The sequence below is a fragment of the Opisthorchis viverrini genome, assembly GCF_000715545.1.
Source record: "Opisthorchis viverrini unplaced genomic scaffold opera_v5_406, whole genome shotgun sequence".
NCBI classification, from domain to species: domain Eukaryota; kingdom Metazoa; phylum Platyhelminthes; class Trematoda; order Opisthorchiida; family Opisthorchiidae; genus Opisthorchis; species Opisthorchis viverrini.
Genome location: NW_008752062.1, coordinates 269,193 through 292,623, shown reverse-complemented (window position 1 = coordinate 292,623; position 23,431 = coordinate 269,193). Strand labels below are relative to the sequence as shown.

Sequence of the window (23,431 nt, the reverse complement as noted above, 5' to 3'; positions counted from 1 at the left end):
ATATATATACTCCTAGTATATTGTTTCAGTGAAAACAAAAAATGATGAACACGAAAGCAGAGACCGATTTCTCACGAACCTTCTCACGCTGCCCAGAAAATGAGAATTGCTACACAAAAGTCTGCATCGAGTACACCTCCGTTACTAACCTTCCTGACGTCACACGACTCTTTTGGTCCAGCAGTACGTCACACACGCATTAAGCAACCCCGATGCTTGGTGACGTTTCGGTCTATTTGGCATTCGTCATCTTTGTGACTGTTATTTTCATCTACCTTGTGCACGTGAAGCGCATGCCTCAATCACTTGATGCTTTTTTTTATGGAAAGACGAAATTACCAAAGCTCTTGGGTGTTTGGCAGTCGGATCACGTGGAGGAATGCTTCACATGTGTGGAGTTCAAATCTTAAAACATGTTTCCATAAAGCAAGGTATCTTCGTTTCATGGTAGACACATGCTTGCTTACGGCTAAGTTCTGAACGTTGCCAGATTGAGCTAACAAGTTTCGCTTGCGTACAGGACCGACATTTTCAGGAACATTCCCCATCCAGAAGGCTGTGCATTAACTGACAAGGTGCATAGACTGCTTCGCTCCTCCCAGGGCACGGCATATATTGGTCTACAGTGTAATAGTCGAGGAGCTAAGGCCTATTTGTACCCAAATGACGTGCGAAATTTTTCAGGACTTTCATTGATCCTCATCGACGCATCATTATGTTGCCGTTGAAAGAACTGACGGATGACAGTTAAAATAGTAGAATGGCATAACAACGGGAATCCGCTACTTGCCTTCAGCTGGTTATTAAAAGCCTTAGCTACTGCAAGACTGGGTCGGCCCGAATCCTAGCCTCATGCTTGCGGATGAACAGATTGAGGTATTAAACAAATTTGTTTACCTGGACGGCTGTATCAGTCTGGGTGGTCTCGCGAAAGATGACATGATCCGCACTGAAAAGGCCAGAGCAGCTTTTGTGAACCTGCGTCACCCACGGCGTGGGCGCAACATCAGGTTATCCGTCAAGGTTTGAGTATACAGTGCTGCGGTGCGCTCCATATTACTGTGCGGATCAGAAACCTGGCCGCTGCGCGCCGAGGACGTCTAAAGACTTTCACTGTTTTACCATCGATGCCTTCCGAGCATTGTCCGAGTCTGGTAGGAACACCGGATCAGCAATGCTGAAGTAGGTCGAATGTTATTCGGGAGAAATAACTCACCCTCGATAGATGGACTGATCACACTGCATCGGTTGCGCTGGCTTGGCCACGTGCTGCGTATGCCAGTCGACCGACTTCCTCGAAGGGTTCTTTTCGCACAACCACTTGGAGGGTGGAAAAGAGTCAGAGATCGTCAAACAATGACTTGGCAGCGAAGTGTGAAAGCCATTACCAGCAAACTCAGCTGCGCTGGTCACTGCGGTCTTCCTGGATGGGAACCCCGAGACGGTCCACATCAATGGCTAGGGACATTATCAGACATGGCACAGACGCGCTCTCAACGGCGCTCATGCATCCAAGCTATTGCCTTCAATGCATAACTCCCTTCCCAATCCCCTCACTTAACAATTCACCCACAGTGCCGTATTTACGCACTCATTTATCAGCTCCCCCTTCAATTCGCAGCTACCTACCCCACTTCCTCGAATCATCGGTGAACGAAACTGTGGCAGGTACGACTACTGTACGACGAGTACGCGGTTATTGCAGCGGATAATAATGATGAATATCGAAATTGGTGATACATGGAAAATTCAGCGTTATTACATCCCTTGATATAATAACAGGGTTTCACTTCATCATCATCACCGTCATGGACAGAATGACATCAGTGTTGAACACTGATGTCAGCGATGCTTCGCTGCCGTACAACCGTGCTTTATTTAAAAGCCTTACTGTGAAGAAAAAAAGGAAAGAGGACAGCGGACGGGACTCAGTGCTAACTTACTACAATCCTTCCGAGATGCCTACACCTCCAAACACGCATTCGGGCAATCTGGATGGAAACTGGCAACAAGAACCCCACTGACATCTGTTGGCAGCCATACCGCGAAAAATCTCCAACCAGGCGCATTGGGATCACGCGATCCCCATCCTGGAAGGCGAGTAGCACTGACAGCACCCAAACGTTTCGTAATCTCCTACATACCCCACTGCCACGCCAAAGCTTAGCCACATCTCTGCTTCTGCCAATCTAAAGTGAGCATGAAAAACAGCACTCTCTTTGGCAAACGACGGTTCGGCATATGCAACACATAGCCCAACCAACGCAGCTTCTGGTGCAGCACACATTCTTCAATGGAAGTACCTGTTGCACACCTGAAAACTCACTTTCTAATTGCCTCGTTACGGATTCGCCGACACCAATCCACACGAGCTATGGTTCTGAGACAACTGAAGATTCTCCGTTCTGCTACTCGAACAAGCCAAGTCTCATAGCCATACAACAAAACAACCCGCACTGTAACCCGATACACAAGTCCTTTGAGATTCAAAGCTACAACACTTTAACGCCATAGGTGTCTCAAATTAGCAAGCGTGACCCGAGCCTTGCAGATTCGTGCATTCACCTCATCTGTCACACTACAATCAGAAATAATACAATACACAATACACAATACAATACACACAATACACACAATAATACAATACACAATACAATACAATACAACAATACAAATAATACAATACAATAATCAGAAATAATACAAGATGCGAAGCCCCCGGTGCACATCATCATCATCCAAAGACGGGCCACATCAACGGCTAGAGACATTGTCAGACATGCCCAGTCGCGCCCTCAATGGCGCTCGTGCATCTAAGCTATTGCCTTCCTTCACAATGCCCTCATTTACCAGTTTACCTACAGTGTTGTATTTACGCACTCATTTATCAGCGCCCGCCTGACATGGTCAGTGCGTGTCGGTGCCTCAGCAATGCCTCAGCAATGAACTGCTACACTGACGAATTTGAGGAATATAGGTAGTCCAGGTGCGCTGCATGGTTGTTGGTCTGCTTGTCGAACTTGGAAATGCATCGAGCTTAAATTTTGAACGAAAGGAGGCAGCTACGACCACTGTACGACAAGTTCGCGGTTATTACAGCTGACAATGATGATGATCATCCAAAGATGGAGAGGTCCCAGCATTCTTCCTCGGGTATCCCATCAAACCCTGCTAGTTTTTAATGATTCACACATATCGATCCATGGGAATCAACATCTATCTTCATGTATCTCAGTGCATCCATTTTACACTACTGCGGTGATTCGGTTGAGTCTTCCGTGAAAACCAAATGAGTGTATTGTCGAACTCCGTCCGATTTCGGTTCAAAAAGGACATGAGGTTGACCGAAACTTGGGGACTTCGCCTACCTGATGAGCCCCTAGAAGGGCGAAAACGGGATGTGGGCTGTATAAGCGTTTTCAGCAACCTTGAGAGTAGTTTCCCTTGTGAGAATATACTGCAGTGATTATTCATCAAATGGTTCACTTGTCCAGCCTGTCACCTTGGGGGAGCAAAAATCAGCAGACCGTTGAAGACCTTTTTACCAGATATGCACGAACTGTTCCTGACCGAATCTAGTTCCAAACCCGTCTGAAGCGGGGCATCAAAAGCCTCTGTCGCCTTCATTCCCATCCAAACATTCAGACAAGTTAGTGATACTTTTGACTGATTGATCCGGTTGAAATTTTCCCCGAGTAATTTACTTCCTGAGTACTGGTCATTTTGTAATCCGACGCTGACCCTTGCATGAATGCGCTTTAAACAGTTGGGTCTCAGTGACCGACTGGAGTAGCATACCGCTTCAATACAAAACGACGTACTGATGACATCACCTCGGTTGGGGATGGAACAAAGATTTGAAACCTGCCTACCGTCTTCCACCTTCCTAGTAAACCATCTGATATGTACATCAGAGTTCTACCTTCTTGGAAAACAGCTTCAAAATTCGTGGAGGGATATTTGGCGAACACCAACCATATCTTTCAAACCTCGCGTCCACTTCCTTTCTCTACATAGCACCGTAAATTGTCGTATCAAATCTAATATTCGCTTTAGTGCGAACGGAAGCAATTCATTCCCGTCTACCTCATCTACTTCAGGGTTTGTGACGTTCTTCACGGACTGGAATTATCACTAAGTCCCTAGGTTGGTTTGAGAACAAGATCAGGCGAGAACGAGCTGGTAAAGATACCACAAGGATGAAATGTTTGCTAGGACCCATAAGATTAGTTCTTTATCGTTCCATAAGAGACGCTGATGATGGTGATTGACTACCACAAGGTTCCACGATCAGATTTAGGTGGATGCGAAGTTTGACAGCAGTTCTCAACTTCGGAGGCGATATGCCCACGAAACCGCAAAACCTAAAGTTTTCACCATAGCCATCACACCAACAGTACAACTGTTACCCTGGCAACTTGGGAGCGGTTGAATCATGGACAGGATATATAAGTTGAGTTTAACCACATCGATTTCAACAGGACCACCGGGTACATCAACGTAAGATAAACATGGCGGACAGAGCGGACCTTGAAAGGAAGGACACAGGACAAGTCGAATGGTGAGCCTCTTGGGTTGTATCCACTCGAGACTTTTCAGGTCAGCCGTGATAGTATATGAAGCTTTTTTACGCAGCCAGTCCCACATTTGTCAGACTTAGCTCCTTCAGCCGTTGGCTGTCCGCTTTGGTATTGGTGGAACATTGACAGGACGATGAGCACTCACTTACTCAATCGGCGGCAGTCTTGGGCAAGTGAATCTATTCGGGGTTGACGGCGCGCTTGCATCTGGCCTAAATTCGTCATCTGTGGCCTTGTCCCATTTCGACTGAAGACATTTTGTCACAGAATTTACTGGCGAGCAGGGCTTGGATGCTAGCAGCGCATTTGCAATAGAGAGATCAGGAAATCAGCCTTTCGAATCCAAAATGGAAAAAGGGAATGTAGGTTGGTACAAAAGTCTGGATGCTGTTTTCGGACTGCTTGCCTTCCGGTATGTGGCCCACGTGGCCCTTCTGGTGCATAGCGGGTAACTGATGTTAGTGGCGTTCATAGCGTCAATTTCTATCTGGACTGTCTGGCTGAGTGTAGGATTTGTAAGCACCTTGGATGAGTGTGGTAGGCCAGCCCCCCTCTCCTTAAACCTCCAAGAAAGGTTGGAATATCAACAGACATGTCCAAAACATACATCGCCGTCAACAAGTTATAAGCAATAATGCTCGCGTGGCTCAGGTGTGATAGGACTCTTGACGTATTGGTTGATAAAAAAAAAAAGACTATATTCGAATAAGTTGACACAGATGTACGGCAATGTAGCACCACTGTTCTCATCTGGTGTTCCTGTCAATAATGCCCACCTTTAAGGAAGGTTGCAATATCAATAGACGTGTCCAAAACATGCATCGCCGTCAACAAGTTATAAGCAATAATGCTCGCGTGGCTCAGGTGTGATAGGACTCTTGACGTATTGGTTGATAAAAAAAAATGACTAGCCAAGACTGGATTGCTTTCTGGCTATTGAGACGCTTTTGCTCGTCAAGCCATTATTGATGGTCGACTGACGTATCTCTTAAATGATACGTCTTCTGCGATTCTGCAGTGATAATTCCCGCTGTTTGCCGTTGATTTATGCCAGCTCAAACCACGTGAAACTGATGGAGTGTAAGGGTAAGGTTTTACGTCCAATAAGGCAGCCATTTCTATTACTGCTTTCTGTGAAGAGTTGCTGGACTAACTATGATTCACACACCACAATGGCTGAATGCTGCGGTGGCAGAAATCTTCAAACACCCAGGTACGAGTACAATCAAAGGTGTACAGTCTGCGTTTATGTCCAAAACGAATCGCCGACCAATATCGTTTCCAACGAATATCGGGAAAAACCTTTCTCGAACAACGGCTTGTTCCCCAAGTTTGTGAGACAGAAAGAATGAAAATTTTCCTGTGGTCGTTCCCGTTTTTTGGTTCGTCAGACACCAGAACTGCAGAAGAGTGCCAAATTTAAAAGATGATCCACCTGAACTTACATGGATACTGCGAGTAGGTGCGAAGTCGGACGACCACCAAGTGTTTAGTATCACCAAATCTGACCTTCTTATCTCATACTTTACTCAAGCTACACGGGTCATAAAGCTCGTCAACGGTGAGATGCAGGTAGTGCAATTCGCAGCCAGTGAAGGCTTTTCAGTTAATATTTCTTCATATCAATGATTTTCTCCCCATCAATCGCTTTTCACTTCAGACAATCACATGAGCACTGTCTGCATAGGCGGGGGCGAGTTGGCCAAGTGGTTAGAGCGCGAATTTACTGACCGGAAGGTTCATGGTTCTAACCCGAATTCCACCTCTCGACTTCCGCTGTCTGGGCTTGGGCTATCTGGGCTGGGTAACCTGGCAGTAGCTCATCCATCGTGCAACCTCCGGGTAGTATGATAGTCAGGCACCGAAAGGGTACTACAGGTGAACGAATAATAATAATAATAATATGATGTCTGCATAGACGATTCTGTTAGGCGATTTCCGAACAAACTGAAGACAATGGCGTGTAGCCTGTGCAAATTTCAACTCAATGGTTTCAGCTGCCAGCGGTTCGGATCATTGTTGTTCGGATCTCACATGCCTGTGGCGCAAACTGTCAGCTGAGCTGATCGTCGTGGTAGGCCAGAAATTTCACTAGCTGGGTTTTTTTCGTGGGGAAAAATCATAGCCTGAGGGCGTGCAAACGAATTGCAAGAAGGCTGGACGTTAGGCCTCCATGTGCACACACACACACATACACACAAACACGCACAGTAAGGGTGGCAAGTGAAGATCGAGTTTCCACAACAGCTTGCGACAATCGCCTTCGCCTAACCAACTGCCCCTTGCGGTAGGTACGCTAGCGAATAGCTAGTGCCACAAAATTCACACTAGCAAGGCACGCAGTTTCGCCCTATCCTCGAACATTTGTGACCAGACACACCATTCTGGTTTGGAATGCGCAAAAAAGAGTGGTCCTGACAGCGTGATCACACGAGTTTTCTGATTTTCCATAGTTTCTAACATTAGAATTGTGGCTTTGAGTGGCCGGAAAAGAAAAGAAAAAAAGAAAGAAGAAAAAAATTTTCTGCAACCCACATTGACTTGTTCGGTTTCTAAGACAGCGTTACACAGGGATTTGTTGTGTTATCCGGAAACGCGGCTGTTTCCTCGAGCAGTTTTCCGGAGAGTGTTGCACAATCACCTCTTGTCTAACCTCGTTTTGCGTGACCGAGTAAATCTTAGACCCGTAGTGCTCAAGAACATGAAGATCCTAGATTTTCATGGATTCGTCCCTCATCGTGTCAGTAGTGTGTGTTAGTAGTTCACTAAATCACTTTGGGTCCCAAATGGAATTTACCATCACTTCTCCCTCCAATGGACTCCCGAAAAATGGCGAACCAGGCAGATTTTGGAGAAAATCGATACCATCCTTGAACTTATGTTTATATCCCTGCGGAAACCCATGTTGGGGGTAGTTTTCCGACTTTTATTGGGAAAAATGGCTTGTCTCAAGAACCATCCTCTCCATGAGGATGCAACAAGTCTGGAAAATAGCCTCACTGTCCACGTTTTACGGATTCCTGGTTTTGTTTACCGCGGAGAGCTGATGATCCGGTAATCGGTAGATGTTTATGCATCAACTTAATCATCATCCTAAGGTAAAGGGACCTTAGCGAATATACATTCATTTGCCAACTAATTTGGTTTTTCGAGAGACTCACCTGGAACCCAGCTGAATCTCTTGTTTATGATGTAAATGAGTGTATCTTTGCTCATTTCGTGCAATTTGGTTTCAAGTAGAACATGAGGTTGACGGAAACTCGAGGACTGCGCCTACCTGATGAGCCCCAAAAAAGGCGAAACCGGTCGTGGGCTGTTGACGGATTTTCAGCAACCTTATGAGTAGTGCATTACAAAGGTGGAGGAACCTTATTTGTCATTGTTTTCACCACTTCAAGGAACGTTACTCCTTGATTCACTGTCTTACATTCGGATAAAGTCTTTTCCAGACTTTCGATCCACATGTTTGATTTAGCCATGAAGCGACACAGGTTGGACATTGCAATTCTACGTGACTGCTACGTTTTGTGTCACTAGCCTTAGGACTGAGTGGAAAACAAACGAGGATTTTCGCATTCTCAAGTGTTTTGCATTTGAGTTTAGTTTTTTTTCGGCTGAAAAACCGCGTAATGAAGTGCGGTAGGTCCAGCTGTGAAAACCTCGTTCACCAAGGCGAGGCGGAATGAAGATGAAAGCTGCATGGTCCTGGCGACAGCTCAGTGGACGTCAATGCTTTTTTTTCGGTCCGGCAGAGAGCTGCGCATTGACGGAGGTAGCTTTTATACAAGACCGGCGGCGTGACAGAGCGATATCGCTCAGGCTCACCAAGCTTTGATTTGTCTCGTCCCTGTTTTCCAGCCCCGAGAGAGACGGTTGTTCACAGCGTGACTCAGCTGACTAGCATTGGCGTTCGTGCTTCGTTGCCAATTTTCTTAAATGAGCGTCTTCAGCATTTCATACAAGACTGGGAAAGAAGAGCTCTCCGAGGCAAACGGTCTTCTGAAGTATTTGGCCCAACGTGATCCATGGAGCATGAGCAGCGGGTCCGTTGAAAGAGAGTGAGCTTTTCCAAAATTCATCTTCCGCGTCTCAGCATTAATAATCTGATATTCGTCCATGATAGTTTCAAGTTTGTTCCGCCAGTGGCTAAATAATTCCGGCCTCAGTCACCATCGGAAGTGTAGACTCTCGAAGTCTGGACGTCGCATTCTGATTCGCGCGACGTGTGGGGTCAGAAAGCGACAGCTGTCGATAGAATGGGTCCACGGAAAAGTAGAAACGGTAACTTTTCAAGCGATGTTTATATAGGAACGGGTAGTTTGTGCAAGCTTTGACTAACCAGATCAAATCGGATTTTAGTCCAGGCTCGTATGTGATCTAAGACGCAGTGATGATCATGCGATCTGATCTACTAAAACTGAACTCACGGCCGTACTAACTGTCTGTTGATTCTGCCCTATTTCAGATCATGTACGTGACCGCCACAACACCCTACGTATTCATGTTCATACTATTGGGTCGAGCAGTCTCACTTGAGGGCTCATCTATAGGTCTACAATATTACATCACTCCGGATTGGGGGAAGTTGGCCGACATGACGGTGAGTCGTAGCTCCACCACATGGAAGTTCCTAACTGATTGGTATGTACTTTGTTATAGAATGAGTAGTATATATGATTAGCGCGTATTGCACACTTCTGTGTCCCAGAATATTCCGCATCAAGAAATACTGGGTTTTTCGAGAATTCTTTTGAAAAAAACAACCTCCACAGTTGAAATTCCACTTTAATCCAGTCAGCTGAGTTGGGAAAATTCCAAAGAGTTCAGTTCATTTGGTAGTCACTTGGGCTCAAAATACGCCTCCGAATATGAGAACATTGAATGATCCTACTTATTGTAACGAATAGGTTAGACGAGGTGACATTTGGATAAATCATCTTGACGGTCAACATCCGTCAATTCACAATGAGATGGGAGAGAGCTGTACCGTAAGATATCGTACTTTTAATCTGAGTGGAAATACAGTAAGTTGGAGGAACTTGTTGAACCATCTCTCTAAAGATCACGCTCATCTTGACGTTTTTGATGTTTCCATGTGTAGTGCTTTAGATTGCGTCTTTGTAATTTGTGGATCCCATTTCCGTCAGAGCATATCACCTACTGATTGAAAATCACTTTATTCCATTGAGCAATGTCATGGGTGCGGTTTTTAGATTGAAGGTTAAAACAGTACATCCGTGTTCTTAGAGGAAACGACTTACCAGTTTTCTGAAAACTCGTTGACAGCCCACGACCGGGTTTGCCCTTTTTGGGGCTCATCAGGTAGGTGCAGTTGCCGAGTTTCTGTCGAGATTACGTCCTACCTGAAACCAGATTGGATGAATTCTGACAAATACATTCATTTGCAAAGCAACTTTAAACATGATGCGGCCTTTGTGCAGCGAGTTCAGTTGAAGAATATCATAAACGAGAGCTTCACTTGAGGCTCTCATGGAAACCAAATTGATATGTCAGTGAGTGTATTTGCCCAAATACATGCTTCTCGTTTTTCCTATTCGGTTCCTGCTTCACAACAGAACTCCCACGAGGGTAGGTTCCTTGTACAGAGGAAATGATATTGTGGTGGAGAATAGCACTGTTTCGATAATTGTTTTTCGTTGGTTGTATGGTCTGAGGGCAAAGTAGTGATCAGCTAACTGGTGAAATGAATGGTCGAACTCAGTGATGAGATGACAGATTTGATTCAACGATGCGATTAGCTGTCACCTAGACAGCACATGGCCCCACTCATCACATCACGTGGCCACGTACTGACTGGATTTTCGAGCAACGACTTCTCAGATAGAAGTTTCACTCATATTGTAAAATTATCAGTCCTTTGAGCCGTTCATTGATTGATCGTACTATGAGGAGAGTTTGTAGAATTTTTAATTGAGCACTGTTGTCTAGCCAAGTGTTCGGCCCTTGGTCAGGGGGTCGTGCGTTCGAAACTCTCTGAATTTCGCAGGACGCTCACTGCTGATGATCCCCAATGGGGATAAAACAGTTGCACAGTGCTTTTCGGCTTTTTACACTGAAGTGGCTCCACTACAGGATGCATTACAGGATGAAATCTCATCTAAAAATTACAGAATCTCCTTACACTGCGATTAATCTCGCATCGGCGCTGATTATGTCACTGCCCTGACATCCTACTGCCTGGGTCCCCCTTTCTGGGGCACAGCGGTTGGACATATTCCGACACTTTTAACAGGCTCAGTTTGTATAAATTACAGAATCTCCTTACACTGCGATTAATCTCGCATCGGCGCTGATTATGTCACTGCCCTGACATCCTACTGCCTGGGTCCTCCTTTCTGGGGGCACATCGTTGGACATATTCCGACACTTTTAACAGGCTCAGTTTGTATATTCGTTGCATGTGTCTCACTTAAAGGCCGGTATAAATGTGGAACATACCGTAACTCATTTGGTTCCGCCTTCCACTCTTATTTGGCAAATAAATCAGCAGAAAATAGTAGTATTTGTGCAAATCGAATATGAGTAAAATATGCTGTATACAGTGAAGGGATTTAGAAGTGTCAATTAGTAATTCGTCCGTCAATCCTAGCTTGTCAATGCTGAAGAATCTGGAGCTGTAGGAATCCTTCATCTTCCTTGGGTCTGCAATGGTTTTCGAACTCGCGATCTTCCGGTTAGTAGCTGGACACTGTATCTTGACCGAGAGATCAAGAGGGGTGTGGGCAACCATGTGATTGAATTGCACCCAGTGGCTCAATTATTAGCCTATAGTAGATCAAGTGCCCTGAAGTGTTCCGTCATCATCGTCATCATCATCATCATCATCATCATCATCGTCATCATCATCATCATCATCATCATCATCGTCATCATCATCATCATCATCATCATCATCGTCATCATCATCATCATCATCATCATCATCGTCATCATCATCATCATCATCATCATCATTCATCATCAATAAGCTGTAAGAGCAGCGTACTTGTCGTACAGTGGTTGTAGATGCTCCGATTTCATCCATCAAAGGTTTGGGTGGGTAAGTAGCTGCGAATTGAAGGCGGCAGCTGATAAATTGGTACGGAAGCACTGGCCTGTCTTTGAACTTATAAGTAGGGGGGTTGAGAAGGGAGATATACATTGAAGGCAATAGCTTGGATACACGAACGCCATATATGGCCATGTCTGACAATGTCTGTAACAATTACTGTGGCCCATCTCGGGATCCCCATCCAAGGTGACAGCAATGACCAGCGCAGCTGAGTTTGCTGGTAATGGCTTTCATACTTCACTGCGAGTCATTTTTTTGACCTCGTCTGGCTCGTTTCCACAGCAAGCTGAAATATTGTGAAATATTGTGAATCCGAGGCACACTTCTCCTTCAAACGAGACGCGACTGGTTTCTGGATCGAGTCGAACATTTATCAGTGTTGCAGCTATTCCTGGAGTCCGAGTTTTGAACATGATTTTGACGCTTCTGCTTTAAATGAGCCAATGTAAAATTCTCCATATATCCACGTCTTTTCACAAAATTGCGTGATGTTTATGCCTTTCCACTAGCCGTGGACCAAAATGACTTTTCTTTCTTCCATATTCCAAAATGCTTCAGATATGGTCTGACGCAGGGGCCCAGATTTTCTTCAGTTACTCCATCAGTCTTGGAACCCTGGCAGCCTTTGGAAGCTACAACGGTTACCATCACAATTCTTTTCGGTATGTTGAGGCCCACCCCTTTCTTTGAAAAGCAACTCCCACCCTGTTTCGAAGATCCTCCATTCATTCCCTGTTTTTGGCCAAATTTGACTGTCGTAGAATTCCAATCAGGTATTTTCACGTGCGCTGATAGATTTAGTGCACTGGGGAAAGAAAAAGCACGAACTATTATACATGTATTATTTTGGGATGAGATGGTACACATTATCTTAAGGTATTTGGTAATTTTGTCCTTGTCCTTCACACTTTGGTTACCTTCAAAGGAGATTTCGACCCGTAAGTCAAGCCAGTCTATACTGGAGACCTTAAGGAGCACTGCACAGTGTTCCGCTCCTATTGAGAATCATAACACATCAAAATATAGAAATTTCTGAACCTTTCATCTACCGCCCACTGGTTGAATTATCAACCGTTCGGTCACGAGTGCCTGATCAATCGTGGTACCATTTTGCACTTAGGATATAACGTCACTCGACGCTCAACCAGGAAATCGATATCACGTGTTCACATGTTTACTGGTTCATTGAGTGATGGCTTCTCAGGCGGAGCTAACTGTAAGAATATTTGCCTGGTGTTTTTGGATCGTTTAACTTACTTGTGAAAGAATGGATCGACCACCCCCCTGTTTGGGCCGAACTGACTTGTAACATGCCTCAGACAACCAATACTAATAAGCGCAACGATGTACGCATAGAGATATCCATGTACTAACCAAAGCTTAAGAGAGCCGTGAGAACTCTTTCGAGGAAAAACGTAAACGTTTATTCATGGCTATCAGCAGCATGATCAGCGCGTCAAGCGAACAGGTTCTTGTAGGCGACACCGTCAAAAGAAGGACATAAACGTTTTTTTCCTGAGGCAACTTCTCAACTACTTTTTTAATCATAATTCAACGTCTCAGAATTCTTGTACGAATAGGCTTCACCTGCTTGATTTAACAATCACCAGAACGACCCTCAAATTCCAGACGCAGTCAACTTTTCAGTCCATGACGTCTGATTGTGGCAGGGACGGTGATTCCGCTTTCTACCTCTTTCCTTCATCCATCATCCATTCCGTCTTCTTAGTGCAATAATTCGAATACCCTCCTTTTCCTCTCTTCCAGTGACTGCGTCGCTTTTGCGGTTATCAACACATTCACCAGCTTGCTTGCCGGTCTGGTGATTTTTGCCACTCTTGGTCACATGTCAGTTGTGGCCGGTATATCGATCGACAAAGTTGCCGAATCCGGACCGGGCCTGGCCTTTGTTGTTTACCCGAAAGCGCTTGGTTTGCTTCCAGCCAGTCCATTTTGGGCCGTTTGTTTCTTCATCATGATTTTGCTGCTTGGAATAGACAGTCAGGTAAGCTGGCGGGGGTCAGTATCCATCTGATAATACGTTGGCATTCTGTGTGCATATTGTGTATAAGTCCTTGGAGGCGGACGCAACCATGAGTGTTCACTCTTGACGAAGCGATTTAGAGGAGTACCTAACACCTTGGCCACCATTTATCCCAAGCAGTTTACATTATCTAGACTCGTATTGGCATCAAAAACTGGGACCGATCACGTGGCCATCTGTCTAAAATCTATCAGTTGACAACATATTAAGCTTACGACTCTAAGACACCGCCAGGTCGACAAACTACTTCAAGATATTGGTGTTTTACACCAGACGTTTCGTGTTAAATTCTTCGTTTTGATTGTTTGTAAGAGATAACCTATTTGAAACCCAGAAATCTACTTTCCTCTATCCATTAACTGCCGTGTCGCTCAATTTTAAAACGTCCGCCTTGCGGTGAAGGGTGCACAGACGCGACACAGATCAGTGGGAGGATCGACCAATCACCTGAGGAGAACACCTGGGGCGAATCTGATCAATGGTGGTCAAACAGCACACCTGTGCCGACAAACCGGAGTCTTGGATTGTGTTAACAAGGCACCGGGGTTAGTGTTTATGTGCGGTTCCCTCCAACATTGAAATGTTGTATAGATCCCCATAATGTGCGTCAAAGCATACCCGATGAGTATGTAACCCTTGGAACACAACTTTGTGAACCCCGATAGGAACTTTGGGTTGCAAACTAGCGAACCTCGGCTGATTTGTGACCGATGAGAAAGTCATGAAAGGTGAAAATAGTAAGGAGAATAACTGGTCTGTTCAAGATGACAATTTATATTTCAGTACACATTTCAGTTAGTGATATAACATGTGAATCACAAAATGAGGTAAGCAGCTGTCTGCTTGTCAATATATATCGAAATGTTGGCAGCTCGCGTGCGTCACTTGGTCGGTGTTTGTTGATCCGCTCGCCGAGCAACTCAATTTCCACGCTCGGTGAACATACCAACAACCATCTGTTCTAAAACCAAACTGCAAAAATTGCCAAGAATAACAGATGCCTCCGCAACACACAGGGTTCACATCACACAATCGGAACCTTCAAAGTTTAAGGCAGTTGGGTGTGTACTCCCACAGTTCTATTACAATGTGAAACACTTGCGTAGCCCTCCCAGTTCCTAATGGTTTCTACTTCGTACAGTTTGCAGGCGTCGAAGGTCTGGTCACCTCCATCACCGACTTCTTTCCACGCCTGGTCCTCAAACCTCGACTGCGAATGATTTTTGTGGGATCAATCTGCGTTGCCTGCTATATGATCGGATTACCCATGATTACTAATGTGAGTTTCAGTTTCTTATCTGGTCTGTTAGATTCCATCCGCTTGCAGTGTTTATCTCCGGTTATCCCTGAGCAATTCTGTGACGATACACAGACCACGTGACTCATGAGGTCAGAGATTACGCGGTCTTGTAACCCAAGCAAAACGGAAGATTTTGGGTGTTCGGTTTGGAAAGTATGATATGGGTAACTCGTGTCATTCTTGAAACCATGTCATGTAGGACAGCTCGGTGTTACATACTGACTTTGCAAGCGAGATGTGTCAAGAAACATTTTATCGGTGCAGGTTGGTTAGTTCTCACGCAATTCGACCGAATATCTAATTCCCAAGGCCTGCAGATTCGTTGGCAACTCCCGGTTTGAGAACTGCACATTGCTAGTTGGTTCTTTGCTTTAAAGGTGTCTAAGTTAGCCCAACATCGCGAATATTATAACTGGAGCTACATATCCATCAAGTGTTTGGTTGTGTAACGGGGACTCCCATCGAAAAATGTATCCAGCGCCAGAACTTGCGTCGGTTAGGCCAAGTACGAGGCCAAGAAAAGTGACTTCTCAGGATGGGAACCGCGTGGTACCCATTGCGCCTGGTTAGGGACGTCGACAGACGTGGGGTTCTAGTTGTCAGTTTCTCTCCGGAGTCAATCAATCAATTTATCAGCTATAAACCATATCCCAAAAGCACATTCATTCCAGCTGCTAAAGTTTCGATCACCAGAAAACGGGAACGTGGAACACATGACCAAGCCTTGGAGGCGAAGGCATATCCAATTTGTTCGGAAATAGGGTAGCTATGCATCGACGGTGATAGTTTTGAGGCACGAGCGCCACTGACTGCGCGATACGGCCATTTTTGCCAATGTCGTCACCTACTGGTGATTTGAGTCTCGCGGTCCCCATCCAGGGACGCGGCAGTCGCTCAGCCGACTAAGTTTACTGGTTGGTGTTTTCGTACTTCGTTGCCAGGTCAAACATTGTCCACCTCTCGATCACACAGGGCTGGGAAAAAACTCTGTGGGGCAGACGTTCTTCTGGCATTCGGAGTACATTTCTCAACGAGCGCAACCTATAAAGCGTGAGTAATTCATTTGTCGCGGGAGAGTTCTTTCTTCCTAAGACCATCTGGCAAACCTCAGCATTACTAATCCAATGTTCCCACCAGACCTGAACATTGTTTCGGAGATACCGATGAACAAACACTGACATCATCCGTATGTCCTCTGCGCGAAGGGGCCAAGTCTCTGATCCATAAGGCAGTATGGATCGCAACACCGCGGTGTAAACCCTCCCCTTACCAGACAAGCTTGCGTCACGTCGGCGCCATAAGTGTCGGAGGTTGGTAAAAGCTTTCCTGGCCTTTCCAGTTCGAGAAATAATCTCATCTCCAGCTAGTCAACCGGAACTTATGCTGCTACCCAGGTAAACAAATTTATCTATCACGTTGGTTGGCTCCCCTCAAGCACGAAGTTTGGGTTTGATTTCACCCAGTCTTATAGCAGCACTCTACACTTTGCAGGTGTGAAGCGCATGCCAAACCATGCGGCAGAGTTATTTAGGTTATTTGGAATCGTTCGCACTTGGGAAGGATCTGAACCAAGGACAGCTACATCGTCTGCATACTCAATGTCTGTGAGAGGACATCCCGGGAGCATTTTGACCCCCGAGGTTTCAGAGGCAGGCAGAGAAATTTCAAACAGCATTTTAATAACAAAGTTGAAAAGGAAAGGGGACAGCCTTGTCTTACACCACTGGACGTGGGGAACTCAGGCGAGAGCCTCCCATACACTCGTACGCACCCACAAGAGTTGGCATACAGTGCCCTCATAAGAGAGAGAAAGTTGGAAGGGACCACTTTGATCGCTAGACATTGCCAAAGTTGCTGAAGGTCGACAGAATCAAACGTAGCTTTCAGATTTAGGGGAACGACCAATGTGGGACATCTGGAGGAGTGGCGCTTTAACAGAATTTATCTCCAGGTAAAGATATACGACCAGGGTGAAACCCAGCTTGATTCTCACAAATCTGTCTCTCTTGATAATCCATCAACCTGCGCAAAATAATGCCAGAGAGCACTTTAGATGCGACGGATACCAGGATGATACCACAATGGTCTTCACATGACGAACGGATCGCACCTCGGTGGGATGGTAGTAAGCCAGTATTCCGTCCCTTCCCCTTACACTCTTATTCCTAATTTCACAATAAAGCTTTCGAATAAATCATGGTTTTACAGAAGCGGACCATCATTCTTGAACACTAATGTAATGCTGTCGATGATCACGATAATCCACCAAGAATATCTCCAAGAAAACTCGTGATTACATTTCCAGGAAACACGTGACTAGGAGTGTAGAGTTGAATATATGAATTGCCCAACTTCGTCCTTTGTGGACGTCCAATCAAAAACTCATTGACGAAAAGTTCACGCCGAGAACATTTTTTTTGAAATCTTCCATTATTCTCAATATTTGGAGTTGGCTACCTATCAGACGGAATGAAAAAAACAATGATTAGTGTTGAGATAGGGGTCGGGTCTTACCCTGCCAGTGAAACCATTCCATACTGAAAAGCCAAGAAGCACCGTACAGCAGGTCCATCTTCAGTAGTTTGCGTCTGATGAAAGTGATAGATTTTCGAACCAGTGACCTTTCGGCCCGTGTCTCTACCCTTAACCTTTCGACCACGAGTGGCTGATCAGCTGTGTGAATAGCCCAGGACAGGACAAAGAGCCGCTCATCCTTCGATCACGTGAGGCGCATCAGGTTGCTGATCAGCGGTTCGTGGGTGGAAAGTCGCGGGTTCAAATTGCTCTCAGTTTCCTGATGATCCCTGAAATGAAACAGGTGTACACTGCTTCTCGGCTTTTCAACGTAGAGTGGCTTCGCTGACAGAAATAATTCTCAACTGGAAATTGCGAAATCTCCCCCGCAACCACCATTAGTCAATTTCTTTCAATGTAGAATAGCAGCGAGATGTACAAACTACGCAAGTGCCAAAACACATCAAAGTAAAACGGGTTTTGCAAACTGCTGTCGGTTCGCCCGCTCTTGTCTGTTCACCTATCGGCGAATAGAAGGTACAAGTCGATACTGTATAAGCGTACGATTGAGTCACAGGGTTCTGGGTAAATGCAGTGCCCGATTGCGGTTTTAATGAAGCCAATGGCCTCGTCTTAATCGTTCAGTCATTAAACTTCAGGAGGGCTCAACAAGATTGTGTCTTCCACTTATTGCGACGACTTTAAAGATAGCGAAAAGGTCAGCTTGTTACTCAAAACAGAATAGGTGCCTTGTAATTGAAGGTGAAAAATTTAAGCCGAGTAGACATTCTGTTTTCTGGTTTCGCACAGATGCTAGGTGTGATATATGGTAGTGTTGAAATATTGGTAGCTCGGGTGAGTTTATTGGTTGTTGATCAGGTGGCTGTTGATCTGTTTGCCGAGCTTGTCAATTGGCTTGCAAACGTTTCGTCACCAAACGAGGACAAGTTGGGTGGGTATTTCTTCCTTGCCTGCGTGCGTTTATATAGCATTCGAAGGTTATTTGTTATCTTTTGACGTGATTGGCTACTTGAAGTGTAACGAATTTGGGGAATCCATTGGTCCATTTGTTATCACAAGATCACGGTATACGTTTTCACTTCAGTCAGGGGATTCTGGAACGCTTATCAGATAGTTCGTCCTATGTGTAAAGTCAGTCTATGACGAAATGCACCTTACAGTCGTTGCATTCTCATTGAGAATTGTTTGCAGTGGTCAGCTTCCGAAAGTTCAGGAAGTCTCTGCTCGGCGACCTCTTGGTTCGGAGTTTGAAAAATTAGCCATTCGACCACGGGCCTCTGATCACTAGGAAGACACTGAGATAAAGCTATTCATCCTCCAATCAATGGACTGACATCACGTGATCACACGTGCTGCTCGGTCCCTCGATCAACGAGTTTCGCTCATTGATTGAAGTCTGTTCTTCCTCCGAGCTACGCGTACATTTCTGATAGGCTGAGATCAGGTGCAGAAAAGCCATGAAGCACTCTACAGCTGTTGATTCTTATTGTGAAAGACTGATATCACGTGATCACACGTGCTGCTCGGTTCCTCGATCAACGAGTTTCGCTCATTGGTTGAAGTCTGTTTTTCCTCCGAGCTACGCGTACATTTTTGATAGGCTGAGATCAGATGCAGAAAATCCATGAAACACTCTACAGCTGTTGATTCTTATTGTGAACTGTCATCAGTGCATATCTCAAGTCTAGGTGCAAGCTGATTACACTGGTAATCAGCCGCTCTTAAATGAATGGTTAACCCCGAGCCAGGTCATGAATCCAAGACATCATGGAGTTCTTTTAGATTCACACCCCTGATGATTCTCAACAAAGATGAATCAATTGCACCTTGCTTTTTGGCTTTTCACCATTGACTGGTTTCACTTATGATATAAAGCCCCCGATAAACACTCTTGTATTTCCCTTGTTCTGTTTACCGCCTGTCACGACGATAATGAAGCAGTCATGGGCCATAAGCGCTTGTTTGATACCCCCTTCTGTCCGATTTCAGGGTGGTATGTACGTGTTCCAGTTGTTCAATCATTATGCCGGGAGTCTCATTATCCTGTTGACCGCTTTCTTTGAATGCATCGCTGCGGGTTACGTCTACGGTAAATGAAGTTTTTGCTCTTTGGGGTCCTTGAATTTTTACCACTACCTATCATGCCATTCTGTTTCGAAGCTTCACAATGGTCGTTTGATATGCATGATAAGAGTGGACAAAGAAGCCAACCAGAAATATCGATTGGTGGTTGACTGAACATGAATAAGGATCGCGAAGAAATGTCACGTGACAGCTGCCAGCTCATCAGAGTTGATTCAGTTAGATTATCTCCCTACTTGAGGAACTGTCTAGTGGATAGGGCAAACTGTTTTCTGACGGGAATGTATCTTTTTGGGGCGGGGAGAGAGTCAACCATCACAATATATTTTTGCGGTCTCCCAAGTAAATTCAGTTATAAGTGCGATTTTTCAATGTATTTTTCACAAATTTTTGGGAACAACATTGCAGTTTACTTTCACATGGACTTTTTGGCAGATCACGTGCGTGTTCATTCAATTTTGATATTTTTCTTTGGTATTTGCCAAGTATTACCAACCAAACTCGTGATACTGCGTTCGGGTTTACTGATGAACTTAACTGGATGACCTTCGTTTCCTAACTCGTCCCCACCATGTCCAGCTGGTGGACCATTAACCGCACAATGCTCTTAGCTGTAAGACCTTCACGAGTGGAGTGAAACTTTTTGCTCTAGAATGTTGCACTTTGTCGCGTATGTGCCCAAACTAAAATCGGTCCTAATCTACGTTCATATTTTTGCTGTCACCAAATTTTGTTCTCCACTGAAGCAATCATACATCTGGCGGAAAAGTCTGGTGGAATAATTTCCCAGCATCGTTGAGACCCCGGGATGTCTAAATGGGGCTCGAAAGTTTGGACTGATACTCTGAACTCACTTGCCCGATTGCTTTGGTCTATCAGGGAGACGTCATAGCTTTCGAAAATTCAATTCCATTATGCGAATACTGGGGGCCGTCCAGCTGTACTAAATACCGTGCTTTTTGAAAATTATACTGGCAGGCGGGTCTCAACCAAATTCGTTTCTCCAACGTGTCAGACACACCTAGGTTAAAGGTACGGGCATACCGGACTGTAGGCAGATCTACATCATTCTCAAAAGTGGGGATTCCACAAGCAGAATGGATAAAGTTTGTCGCTGTCCTTGGGTAACTCGGCAACTATCAATCTGATTTTCAGTGGCGCTTCGTATTACGGTTGTTAGACAGGTTGGTTAGACAGGCCTTCCACTCAGGGTCACAATCCTGTTGTTTGAGTAACCGATCGGCAGACCAATGCGTTGGCACGAGAACCCAGAATCAAACATGTTCATCATGATCTGAGAGCTTGGGCTTGAGAGGTCTTGAAAACAAGAGTAGTGCATTGACAGCGGTTGAAGGATACCAAATCCAGAGTCCAATGTGATACGTAGGCCAGACTTGCGTACTATATTCCCTATAAAGGAATGTGTCAGTTTGAATCGGTCTTTTTTGACCTCTTCTTAGAGCATCCCCACTTGGTAGTGGGGCACTCCCCTGAAAATCGAGGTTCACGAGGTCTGCTCCCGGAGAATGTCCTCTTTATTCTAGCTTTTTCTGCAGTATTTATTTTCCTTGCAATTTTGCTATTTTTTCGCGGTATACACGCTGATAATGTGTCGGAATACTGGTAGCTCAGGTGCCTTCGTTGATGAAGGATCAGGTGGCTGTTGGTCTGTTCGCCGAGCCCGGTAACTGACTTGTGCTAATCTGAGGAGGTCTTACTTATAAGTACTCCATGTGCTTTAAAACCTGACCAACTTGGTGACCTGCTCACCTGGCCTGATAAAGCTTTTGTGTCAAAAACAAAACTTTGCCAACCGCCGATCGTCTGCCAGTCCCTTCCGGGACAGATGGAAAATTGTCTTGAATAGTGGCTCTGAGTTGACGACTAACAAGCTGAGTTGAAGCTCAAAGTTTGCAGCAAAAAATGTGCTTGATTTTTGCACTCATTTGATTTTCAAGTAACCAAACGCAAAGCCTTCGTATACCAGCTTTTAGCACCATATTTTCGACTATTCCACGTCTTTCATAAAAGTGATTAAAGACCGTGTCTGTACCGATTTGGTTTCATTGGGTCAAACAGTTCAGTGTGAAACTATCGGTTTACTGGAACACACCGGGGAAGAGCACCGGTGAACTCATTGTAAATCTCCAGACAGAGTGAAGTGCGACGGTATGATAACGAATGGTAGATAATGAACTTACCGCCGCAGATATCTGTGACCAATTAACTTGGTTCTTTGAAATGAAATATCATCTATCATTCTGCTCACAGTTACCAGGCCACTTTCGTTGCACCAGCAAACATGACATCGTCGCTTAATTCCATGCATCTTCGGGTAGTAGGTTCTGAGTGTATCTGGTGAACGGGGTGGGGAAGGGGTTCGAGTCCGTCTGATGTCCTGCGGAATCGGTCCTGCCCTTTTGTTCATTCAGCCATGCCCCTGTAGCTACCCCGGTATTGCTGGCTTACCAGAAGATTTATTACCAAAGCTTACCTACCCAGAGAAGACCCTTTCGTAATTGAACTGTGAAACATTAGGATAAGAACTGACTAGCAACTACGCTGACACTAGAAGGTCAATAAAAACAATTGGAAGAGGTTCCTTGTCTAAAATGACGGATTAAAGCTTCAAAAGGGAATTGTGTGGAATTCAGACTGGATAATGGGGAGAAATCTTTTGTGCGTTGCCTTGCTCAACCGTTGTTCACCTTCGGAACAAACTCAATATGCCCCAACTTGCGCCACTTCCCCAAACATGTTCCGAAGAAATTACTAACCAGTATCTACCAAATGAACCAACACATTGTGTCAGTCATCATTTTCTGTGTGCATTTATTGTTCAAGACAGAGCAACATGACGGAGCGTTGAGTAGTTTGGACTGTCATTTACCATCCACGAGGGTGGTTTCCCCCCAGAGGAATTCCCGTTTCAACCGTCCATTTAGTGCATACATGTTGGAAGAGCGCTGCCACCGTGTATAGACGGGTAAGAGGCCAACAAATTGAAAAGTTTGACAGTGATCGGTCTGTCTAACCACACAGACCAGCTGGCCACGAAACCGCAGTGCTAATTCGGTCATTTTTATCTCATTTCAAGGTGCGAGGAAGCTGGGTCGAAACATGAAATCAATGCATGGGTGGGGATTGGGACACTTACCGGTGGCATTCTGGTGCGTCATCACTCCCTGTTTTACGCTAGTGAGTTACTTTTGTTTGGTACCTACGAAACAGATATACTACTCACATTGTGCAATCGTGAAAACTTTCCTCAGAAGAATGAGTTTCAAAACAGAAGGAAAGCCTTTTCATTCGAGACACACTTCACGAGTTTGCTGAGAACTCTTCGATCGCCCATGACTGATTTTGCTTTCCTTGCAATCTTAGAGTTTTCTTCAGTCTTACATCCTGCTTCGTCATCAAATGCTACGCAACTGTCGAACCAAACTCATCCCTAAATGAACTTGGTGTTCACTTGAGACTCAACTGACTCTCAGGTGAATCAGTGCAAAGCACGAATGAGACTTGAGCTCGGTTAGAATGTAAGTTTGACAAAAAAAGGGAATTTCGCCAGCTAATGAGTTTATGAGTGCACAGGTGGCGGTAGCCATAATACAAATCAGAAGGTGCATGTGCACTAATAGAGGTTTTAGCATGGTTGCGATACGTATAAAAATAAATACAGTGTGAAATGGGAGCGAGTCAAAAAGGGAAATTATCGTATATGAGAGTCCCTTGGTGGAAGTCCGGACGGCGGGAACGTGTTTTTCTCCGCAGTTCGACTGCTACACGTACTCCATGGTTGTCCGTGGACTTGTGGA

At 45.1% G+C, this 23,431-nt stretch overlaps 1 protein-coding gene across 1 annotated transcript in view; it reads left to right on the top strand.

The window, feature by feature from the left end:
• Positions 1 to 23,431, top strand: part of T265_10761 (hypothetical protein) — a gene marked incomplete at both ends in the record, with an annotated part of 63,979 nt that overhangs the window by 37,210 nt on the left and 3,338 nt on the right. The window contains 7 exons of the mRNA XM_009177227.1: positions 817 to 1,023; positions 9,046 to 9,180; positions 12,211 to 12,314; positions 13,420 to 13,657; positions 14,838 to 14,975; positions 19,521 to 19,620; positions 22,711 to 22,811. Of these exons, the coding sequence (XP_009175491.1) occupies positions 817 to 1,023; positions 9,046 to 9,180; positions 12,211 to 12,314; positions 13,420 to 13,657; positions 14,838 to 14,975; positions 19,521 to 19,620; positions 22,711 to 22,811 (1,023 nt within the window). The remainder of the gene's footprint in view (positions 1 to 816; positions 1,024 to 9,045; positions 9,181 to 12,210; positions 12,315 to 13,419; positions 13,658 to 14,837; positions 14,976 to 19,520; positions 19,621 to 22,710; positions 22,812 to 23,431) is intronic.